Source organism: Merops nubicus, unplaced genomic scaffold, assembly GCF_000691845.1.
Source record: "Merops nubicus isolate BGI_N331 unplaced genomic scaffold, ASM69184v1 scaffold1236, whole genome shotgun sequence".
NCBI classification, from domain to species: Eukaryota; Metazoa; Chordata; class Aves; order Coraciiformes; family Meropidae; genus Merops; species Merops nubicus.
The window spans coordinates 1-10,747 of record NW_008615397.1 but is presented as its reverse complement, the minus strand read 5'-3'; the positions used below and the strand labels follow the sequence as shown (position 1 = coordinate 10,747).

Genomic DNA, 10,747 nt, shown 5'->3' with positions numbered 1-10,747 from the left:
GGAGACCTTATTGCTCTCTACAACTACCTGAAAGGAGGGCTCTAGTGAGGTGGGTGCTGGTCTCTCCTCCCAGGTTACTAGTGATAGGACAAGAGGAAATGGACTGAACTTGTGCCAGGGGAGGTTTCAATTGGATATTAGGAAGAATTTCTTTACTGAAAGAGCAGTGAGGCACTGGAACACACTGCCCAGGGAGGTGGTGGTCACCATCCCTGGAGGTGTTCAAAAAATGTGTAGATGTGGCACCTGGGGACATGGTTTAATGGTCAGGGTAGCATTGGGTGATGGCTGGACTTGATGATCTTAGAGGTCTTTTCCAACCTTAATGATTCTATGATCTGCTCTGGATCTCTTAAGTAATTTCAGTAGGACATTTGGGGATGAATAAAAGAAGAAAGCTGGGAAAGCAGGTCACTAATCCATAGCCAGGACACACTGAACATTGATTTGTCACTGGAAGAGCAGCAAGGAGGAATGAAGAATCTGTGGGCAAGACTGAGTGGCTGAAGAAAGGATAGAAAGACAGATCACATGCTGCCTTTTTGCCTTTACATTAGAACTTTCTCCTCTTCAGGGGTTAAACAGAAAGCTGTGATTTATCATCTGTTAGTTTTTTTACTAAATCCCAAAGCAAAAGACAATATGCATTCTCTAAGGGGTCTGACTGCCATACCACCTTCCCCACAGGTTTTTCTAGTATTGCAGCCCATTGAGTTCAACACAGTGTTTTAATCAGCTTTAAGGATGAGGACATGCAGGGAAGGAGGGAGGGAGATCAAAGTGAGATTTTCCAGGATTTAACCTTCTCTACACATTCTCTGCTACTGTCATGGACTTGCTTTAAAAATCAGTAAAGTACACTTTCACAATAACATTCAAAGAGCACTTTGTATGTTCATAAGAAGCTACAAAAACATCTCTGCAGGTTACAAACCTAGACAAGCAGTTATTCACTCCGATCCTTTGGCTCTCGGTATTTCCACTGGATATAGTCAAAGATGTCTTCCTCACATTCTACTGGTAGGGCTTCCCCTGCAACTCCTGCAAGCAAATTACACATGCTATTTGAAAGGTGGGAGGTCTGCACAATCATGAAATGCCAAATGCATTACAAGATTAAAACAGAACTCCTGTAAATAAAACAGACTTAAAAAAAAAAGAAACTAAGCGCACCCATCCCCCCAGTCTTTTCAGAGTGTTTAGGTACTGATTCTTGTTGTTGCCAAAGAAAATAAAATAATGAATTCACTTTGGGGCCATGTGGTTTTGCAGTTAAATATATACAGATCTACATACACACAAATATAAATATATATATAGGTAGGTATTTATATAGTCAGCCTCCCTCCAAAACAAAACAACTGATACCTTGTTAAAAGAGTGTGAAGCCACAGGTGTTGTGCATGACACTGAAAAAACAATCTTTAGTAAAGGAAGACTTTAAGTAAGTTACTTCTTTGGGCCACCTAACCTTGTGCCAAAGCACATACATAGTAGGCTGCGTCTTCCTGCTATAATGGTGTCCAATATCAGAAAGGATGCTGGGGAGAAATGTCATGAGCTACTGTATTTGTCAGAAGTATTTCCAGTACACCAGGAAACCAATTTAAGGAGATCACACTGCTAGTTACTTTCTATGTAAGTAGAAAGAATACTCTGTGCAAATGCCCAGACTGACCAGTGACACCCAAGGGACGGATTGTATACTCGTTGATTGTGAAGCCCATTTCCAGAGCATGAGTTCTCATGTTCTTATTGAATATATCACTTCCTGTGAAATACAGTACACCACAGTAATACTGATCTTTGGGGATAAGCCTAGAATAAAAGTGGAAGAAAAATACAGATTTAGAACAAATACATAAAAGCTACAAGCCATTTGGAATTCAGCCATTCAGATGCCATTCTAGACTTACTATTTACATGCATACATTCTGCAACTCTACACATTCCATCTTCCCACAAGCCAGATGGAAGAATGAAATTAATTGCAGATGAAAGCAAGGTTCAGCACCTCTATCCTGACCCAGAAGCTACCAGTGTTCAGTCACTAAATGGTTATTGTACTTGCACTCCTGCAAAGAATTAATGTCAAAACAGTATGATAAAGTAGGTCACAGTTCTGAAATTGGCACAAAGCTGTGATTTAAAATACAGCATTCTTGGTAATAACATGTAGATACTGGCAGTTGTACAGTGGCTTCCAGGATCCTAGTAAATTCTGTATTCTGAACATGGGAGCAGAGATTTGAATGCAGAACTTGATGCAAATGCCTACTATGTAGCAATTGGACAGCTAAAGGAGGGGTTTAGGATTTTTTTTTTGGTGTGTGTACCGGATATCAATTCTCCTATGTGGATAGGCTGTTCCATCTTCTTTATCTGGCAGCTGACAGACGCCCTGTGAGAGTAGTAAGGAAGGTAAGAAATTCAAATTGAAACTAAATGGATTTGAGATTAATCTTCACCTCCCCACCCCTAAACAAGCTGAATAATCCTCACTCATCCTCGACAGCAAAGTTAAAATTCCCACTGAGCTGATTAAACATTTTACTAGAACAGCTGCATATCAAAGTACTGTCAATCACAGTTTTACAGTGCTAAGGGGGCTGTAGTTCAATGTAGCATGTAACTGCTTCTTAAGTTTTTATTTTTTTAGGAATGATTACAGGATTTCCCATTTCCCATTCCTCTGCCTTAATTACTATCAATATCTTCAGCATGCACAGTCATCAGCAAGTTAAGGAAAACGCAGATGAAGCTCAAGCTAATAGAAAGCAAAAAGAAGAAAGTCTTTTTCTTTCAGAAATCCTCTGCCACTTTTCCTTTCAAACTGCTTTGTAATCTTCATGCAATTCGCATATCAGCTTTCTTTTTTTCCCTGGTCTATGATCACCTTAAATGACAATGCAGTAGGGGGTAGGGACCCCAACCATAAGAAATGCAAAGACTTCTCCTTCTATCCCTAGCTTTGTTTTGAAAGCTTAACATTGCTTATGCTTTTAAAGGTATGTTGTCTGTCTCCTTACTGAGATGTGCTTTTTTCAGATTCTCAGCTGCAGTCATATTTCCCTTTTTTACAACATTCCTTTCTTGGCTTCCACTCTGAACATGAGAGCTGTTCCATAACTATGTGACACTGCCAGGATTATACACAGCAAATGGTCTAATTATAATGAGCTTGTTGAACTGGGAATGCAGACTGTCTCTGGTTTTGGCTCACAGATGTACACTTAGCTTTAAACCCATAAGGTATTCACACTTAAATCATTTGGCATGAATGAGAGCAACTTTCACTTATTCCTCCTAAATATCACAGAAAAAAAAAAAAAAAGCCACCAGGTTTCATTCCCTCTCAGAACAAACTCCCAAACTAAACTAGACAAATTCTCAGAGTTCTTTTAGCTCTTACTTAAAGCAAAACCGAAACAAGAAAATTAAGTGCGCCAACAGCCCCTTTCATTTGGGAAAGCAACTACCTTGACCTGTAGTGTTATGCATTTTAGTGTTTATGCCTTCCAAAAGATCAGCCAAATGTAACAGGATCTTGATTCTTGAATAGAAATTCTTCAGTCACGGACCTTTGGTGAACCCTCCTGCAGGGCCACTCCTCAGATCTTCCAAGCAATTCCATAAAGCCAGTATGAGTGACTGACAGGAAAAAAACAGTCCCTATTTCCACTCAATATTGCTTATGGTTCTACACCTCTCTGTTAGAATTAACTTTTAGCCAGCCTGTAAGACCAGGATACTTGGAGCCTGTAAAGAAAACTAAGTGAAGCAAGAGGCTACCCAATCCTCATGTTTAAGGAAACAAAAATAAAAGTTTTGCTCTGAGGAACAGATCTAACAAAATGAATGTTCCTGTAATTTATTACTTTCTTTAGGCATTCCACATATTCCCTATTATATCCTGAGTCTAGAAACTTATCCATTGAACCTGCTCTGCAACAAAATTCACAAAAAGGAGACAAAAGTGTTTTACGTATTAGACAAAACAAGGTAAACATAGGCCCAAGATCAAAGATAGTATTTCCAAGACCTTGAGGACAGAGGTAAAAAAGCAGTTACTGGTGCAACTGAAGAAGTGAGGTTGTGTTATGGTTCTGGGGAAGCATCAAGCAGAACAGAGACAACTGGCATTGTGAGATGAAGGTTATGTCAGTGGCAACTACATAAATACTAGAAGATTTTCTAATACTGAAATCTTACCATGAGAGATTCACTAAGAGTTAACTGCAGAAAGGTTTTATGGGGGGAGGGGATGGGCAAAAATAAACATCACAGCTCCAGCATCCTAAACAACGTATCTCGTAGATATCCTAGCTTCTCATATCCTAGCTTCTGTCAGGAAAGGTAATCCCCCGCAACATCCCTCACCACCAAAAAAGCCTTACCATGAATTTGGTGTCACCTTTAGACAGCATATCTGTGACAAAGTGGACTTTTTCCAGTTGTTCTACAACTTGGTGCAGAAGCTTTGACTAGGAACAATGACAACACTGAAGATGACATAATTTCAAAAATAACAAGAATATCTTACCCATTTAACAGACCACAGCTTATGTAAATACAGGACATCACTATAATTACATGTATTAATGTACCTGAAATTTGACCCAGAGAGGATAAAGAAGTAACAATAATAATAAGGAAAAGCTAATTAAATTACAGTTGTGTAACATAAAATTTTCCACTGAAATCCCCATGTCAGATTGCTTTCGTTGGAAGTGACAAAACTAGTTTCCCGGTTTGAGTTTTCATCTTTTAAGCAATGAATCTATAAAAGCAACACAAGAAACACAAACTGTCATTAAGACTTCTCCAGGGTTGGTCCAAAAAGATTATATGGGCAGCAGGACATTTGTTTCTCACCCAGAAGATTACAGCTACATAAAGAGACAGTTACTCTACATTTAATCCCTACTTTATCCAGCTATCTCTGACAAGTCTCATGTTGCAAGAGCACATGAATTTGAGGAGGAGGAGGGACAGAAGGATTAGAATAAACATACTGAATAGTTCTGCAAGAGGAACAAAACATATTGCACGGACCTGAAAAGCAATTATAACTCCTCAAAATAAACATGGTGATCCAAGAGAAGAGTATACAATTACAAGAAGCTGCAAGAAGCTGCAGTACAAGTCTGACACTACCTATCTTCTGAATTTAAACACACCCTTGTGTAAGTAATGGCTCTACAGTACTTCTCCACAATAGCAGAGAAACACACCTGTTTGGATGATTCAGATGTGAAACTCGGATGGGTTAGGAGAACATCCATATCACCACTTGACTCTGCGCCTAGGCAAGTAAGAAGGAAAGAAAAATCCCCCTGTGTATTACTAGGTGTTGGTCATTGGTGAACATCCATCTAACCACTTCCTAGAAACATCTTTTTGTGGTAGAAACTAGTCAGTCACTCTTCAAGATATTTAAAAAAAAGCCAGTCTTGTTCTTCCATCAAAAAGTTCACATCCCCACATATCTCAGAAAATACCCAAGAACTTCTTGCTGTGCTGTGTAACAATGAAGCACAGATGTTGTTAATGTAAAAACACAGCAAACAATTCACGTTACGATATACTACTCTATGGGGGCAGGGTGGAGAAGCAAGGGTTTATGTTGGTATTTCATCACTGAACTAACCAGTCAAGACAATACTAACAGATTGTTACTAGTCAGATTCCAGAACAGACTTTCTCTGTAGAACAACATATATTTTTAAATCTTGCTTATTAGTCCAAAATAAACATAATGAGCCCACAGAGTACCAACCTCGTCTAAAACTGCCACAGACTGTAGCAATATAGTTTGGGTCCAGCTTCTTGACCTCTTTCAGCACAATTTCCTATGTAAAAAGGAAAAGGTGTGTTTAGAGGTGTCAGTCTGATTGGCCATCAATGCATCATCCTCAATAAAGATGTTCTTACCTGCATTTGCAGCATTTCTTCCCTAGGAATTCTTTTCTCAAAATCTTCAAAATATCTGCAAATATAAAAGGGTCTGAAAGAGTGGCAAGTGTAGCATCTTAAAATTTAAGTCTTTTAACTGTGTATCAGAGGAAAGAATACAACCTATATTTCTACCACATCACAAAAAGCTTCATATTCTTACCAAACAACTTAGAAAAATTCTTGCCAAGCAATAGTAAAAAACTCACAACTACAAGTTTGACGATACTTAGAAGATGGTTTTGTTGCATATTTTTTCCACTGTATATGAAGAGCTACTATAAGGTGGGAGTAATATTACTTTTTAATCAATTGCTTTATATTTACATAGTCTTCTTGGAATACAAAAGGTTCCTGACAAAATTCAGTCCACCAGCAAGCAGGAAGAACAGGTCCCTCACCATGGTCAGAAGTGATCTATGTTGGGAGAGCTAAATGGAAGCTCACAAGGCAAACAAAGCTTCTGATACCTTTGCATGCAGCTGTAAAAAACAGGCTGCCAGCCTGTTGCCAGATTCTGGAGAAGAGGCCAGGTGAAACAACAATGCACCTGACCAGCAGGCACATTCTTCACCTCTCCAGCAGCAGAATCATTGACAGCAGGCACTGGCAGCCGTACTACAGTCTCAGAGCCACATTTCCCAACACTCATTACCCAGCCATCCCAATCCCAAGCTCTGCTGATAGAGCTTCTGGATATGGCACGCTCCCCCCAACTTCACTGTTCTTCAAGAGCTGCAGTAAAGCTAGGAACAAAAAGAGCACTGAAACCATTCTTTCGTTACAGCACTTCACGGAGGTTCTGAAAAAAACATCTCAGCACAACACTGGAAGCAGAGCCAAGGGCAGAGTGTGCACTAGCAACATAGATAGGTCAAGTGAGTTGTCTTACACTCACTTAACAGTGAAAAGTTTTCCTTTGAATGCTTACATGTATAAGGGCAGGGATGTACACTGGATACAGGGCTCAGATGAGCAGTGGGAGGGCAATAATCATTGTGTAACCCCTCTCACTTACTGGCAAGCAGTCTGTCCAGAACATATATTCTGTACTTGCAGCTTCTGGCAAGCACAGCTATAGTTCTTCCAGAACTAGCACACTGGAATGGCCAATCAGCAAGCCTCATTCAAGCTGGTAAGTACCAAGGGACAGACATACATTCTGTGTGGCATTCTCAAGTTCAGACATGCAAAGCTCTTCCCTTGCTCACAGCACATAAAAAGGAGCCTGGGCCACTGTTGTGCACATTCCCAAGAAGCATCACTGCAACCTTGCTAAAGTGATTCTCCACGGGCTAACTGAAAAAGTAATTTGAAATCAATTTCCTTCTCAATGCAGACTAAGCCTATTGAATATAGACACGAATGAAACAAAAGCTCTGAATTACTGCTGAAAAGCAGGGAGAGCACACAGAGAGAACAGAACCTTACTTGGTCTATGTAACATTACATTACATCCTGATGTCTGAAGGAGTCATTAGAAGAGCCATGCACCTGCACCTAAGAAAGCTTACTTCAATCCAATTCGCTGGTGATGTGTCAGCTTGTGCTCATTTTTTCTTAGATCTAGAATAAAGAAAAACAAACAAAAAGTTACTTGATTATTAAAAATCTTACAGTTTCCACCAGGGCACAGATGATGCATGCAAGGAATACATAATAAGAAAACAGCAACTGCAAACAAAAGAGATTTTACAGTGACTACTCAACAGCTGGTAAGTCCAATGCATAGAGCACTTCCCAATAAAGACTTCAATGGACCATTTATCTCAAAGCCAAAATCCTTTTTATTTTCCATGTAATCTATTAAGTACTTTACTTTGGATACGTATGTAATGCCTTTAGCCTGTGCACTAATTTTAACATCTTATACATTCTCCTGAAAGCCTAGAGAGTACCTGCTGTCATGGTACCACTGTGGAACAGGCAGGTTGACTGAAAAAAAAAAAATGTTATTGGAGTGCGAACTGAGGACCCAAAGTTACACTTACCTTCTAAAGTCTTAATTCCTTCCTCCACAAATTTCCTAGCAGCAGCAGGACTGCAAAGAGACAAGGCAATCTGCCATCAGGAACAGCAAGAATCTTACAACATGGAAAAGGACATTAGAATTCGTTGTAACTGTCTAGACTTCTTCAAGGCCAAGACTGAAGCTGCTTCTGATGCTCACCTTCTTTTCAGCACACACATTTTCAGCTTGTACTTTCAATCAGCAGAGAGGGCTATCCAAGGTGTGGCCCACACATTTTTTAGCATTGATATAACTATATAATGATATATCCTTGTAAAAAATAAACAAAACCTCACCAAATAGGCAACTTTGCTTTAGACAACAGTACAGAATGACCCTAAGAACTATTTTAACCACGATCAGTCTCCAAACTAGCTTAATGCAACAGCAACACAAAAGTCTCTTCGTACTTGCACTTATAGTTTGGCTGGAGAGTTTGCCTTAAGCACAACACTCAAGTGAATGGCTGAACCTTTCTCCTCTTTAAGGTTTTGTCATTAGATTAATCTGTGACTCAGCAAGGAAAGAACATTTTAACTGTCAGACAGGAATTCAAGTAATGTTATACCCACACACCTATCCAGCATCTCCAAACACTGAGAACTACCAGCCTGGAAGTGTCATGTCTTCCTGGGAAATGACTCTCCCAGCTATTCTGGAATCCTATGGTTACAGCTCCAGCACCATTAAAGACTTTGAATCCACTTCCTCAACAAAACTCGTTACACTGCAATAGAATTGTCAGATCTTGACCTGCTATTTACTTCCTTTCTTACCCTTCCCTGGATCTCGTGCCCAATTCCAGACCAAGAGAGGCAACTTCCACTGTCCTGAGAATGGACAGCACCCAAGCTTCTCCTTCTGCACCCCATCCCAATTTCTCAAAGGTATTCTCAAATCCTGACATATCCTCAAACTTTGAGCAAGTGTTCCCTCAAAATTACTTCATAATGATCACATTCCCTACCCTCAACCTCAAGTGTTCCAAACATTGCACAAGAGCCCTGGTGTTTTATGTGGTCAGTTTTTTTTGTTTGGTTGGTTTTGCTTCGTTGCCCATTTCAGGGCCCTAGTTCTTCTTTCACAAACACAACAGAGCACCGTTGTCCCTGGGCAAAACTTCCCGCCAAAAGTCCCAGAGGAACTTAGCACCTCCACTCTTCTCAGTCTTTGATAGTTCTGGTTTTCGCCCAGCTCCTCTCTCAGCTTGCACATGGGAGCTTTCCAACTTCCACTCCTCTACCACAAAGTCTGTAACTGACAATTCTATACCCTTTCTTCTCAGCTAGCCACATCATCACAACTCCAGTGCCTCAGTGTGGGCACTACAGCATCAGCTCAAACTCTCCATTATTTGCAGTCATCCAAACTGTGTTCATAACTCCACCAAATAAACAGAAGAAAAACAAATGAACAAACAAAAACATTACCCAATGCCAGTAACTCGTGTCAGGAGATTGATAGATGCACTTGTATCATCTTGTCGAATCTGCAGAACCAAAACAACACAAACCAAACCCTTCACTCCATTTGCAATAAACAGAGAAATCTTGAGAAGATAAAACAGCTTAGACTGCTTTGGAAGCTTACTGTAAGTCAGTCCAAAACTACCAAGAGTGGACAATAATGCCATATGTACCACAAAACTCCACAGCCTTCCAGAGTCAGAATTCCATTTCTCACAGAAGACATTCACATGCCAATTATATAACCTAAAATATTTTCATAAATAGACAGGTTTGAGGGCTTGGCTGAGCTTCTCATTCTCTGCTTTCTACTTGCTACAGACTCCACCATTCTTGAGCTGGACATCAGTCTATCCAGGAAGAACATCAGAAACCACACAAAGTAAGAAGGCTACTTTGCAAGTTACAAAGAAAAGTGGCAAATCAGAAATAGAGCACAAGGGAAAGATACCCACCTTTTCCAATTTGCGTAGTTTTCCAGTGGATAAGAACTCATCTATCTTCTCAGCTATTTTAGCACCTACTCCATCCTAAATATTGGGAATGAAGGGAAAAAAGTTAACTTTAAGACCACTGAAAGCCATTATACACAGGAGGAAAAAAAAAAAAAAAAAAAAACTCCCCAGAATTGAGAGTCCAGAGAGAACTATGAGACCACAACAACAGAACATTGGTCCATAAGGGACAACAATTCAAGGGTACAGGACAGCAGCATAAACACTGTTATTCAAAGGTTATACTAAAAGTTCACCCAAAGCAATAATTTTTAACAAGGCTTTGTTTATCACCATTCAAGTCCTCTGAATTTAATGAAGCAGTAACAGAGCAAAAGGGAACCCTGCCACAACAGAATCCTTTTACCCCAGAGGGTCAGCTAGAGTGCCTAGGGCCCAGTCCCGCTCTCTAAAACCCCCGCACCAGCCACACTGCCTCCCCATCCCTGAGCCCCTGCGCGGCCACCACAGAGGAGCTAGCACAGGGGGGTCAGGCTGGCGCTGCCCCCGTGTTCCCTGGGAGCCCCCGCTCCAGCTGCGCCAGGGGCGTCCCGCAGGCAGCCGAGATGCGACCACCTACCAGCTTCTTTGCTTCGGCCCCACTCCGTATCTTGCTGGGATACCGTGAAATCACAGAGGCCGCTTTCCTACGGAACAGCGCCAGTCAGCACCCGAAGGCGGAAGGCGCTGCCGGCCCGGCTCGCGCGGGCCCCGAGGCGGGGGAGCCCGCGGGGAAGGGAGAGGCGGTACCTGTATGCGTTGTACTTGTGAATGGCTCGGTTCACGTTGCGCTCGTAATTGGCCAACTCTGCGGAGAGAAG

The 10,747-nt window shown here is 41.0% G+C and overlaps 1 protein-coding gene across 1 annotated transcript; it reads right to left on the bottom strand.

The window, feature by feature from the left end:
* Window positions 1-791: 791 nt before the first annotated feature.
* Window positions 792-10,740, bottom strand: POLB (polymerase (DNA directed), beta). The gene is made up of 13 exons (XM_008942489.1): window positions 10,677-10,740; window positions 10,507-10,573; window positions 9,888-9,962; window positions 9,397-9,455; window positions 7,947-7,996; window positions 7,470-7,521; window positions 5,935-5,989; window positions 5,780-5,852; window positions 5,235-5,305; window positions 4,398-4,484; window positions 2,337-2,401; window positions 1,679-1,818; window positions 792-1,041 (listed from the first exon to the last, which is right to left on the bottom strand). The coding sequence occupies exons 7-13, from the start codon at window positions 5,947-5,949 to the stop codon at window positions 947-949; spliced, it is 546 nt and encodes a 181-aa protein (XP_008940737.1). The 5' UTR covers window positions 5,950-5,989; window positions 7,470-7,521; window positions 7,947-7,996; window positions 9,397-9,455; window positions 9,888-9,962; window positions 10,507-10,573; window positions 10,677-10,740; the 3' UTR covers window positions 792-946.
* Between the last annotated feature and the right edge of the window lie 7 nt (window positions 10,741-10,747).

Bases quoted from the DNA above. Each gene is read 5' to 3' on its own strand.
- POLB (XM_008942489.1), bottom strand. The intron at 5,306-5,779 runs GTTGGTACTCTG...TTACTTGCCTAG, and splicing joins CTGTGGCAGTTTTAGACGAG to GCGCAGAGTCAAGTGGTGAT. The intron at 2,402-4,397 runs GTAAGGCTTTTT...CTACTCTCACAG, and splicing joins AAGGTGACACCAAATTCATG to GGCGTCTGTCAGCTGCCAGA.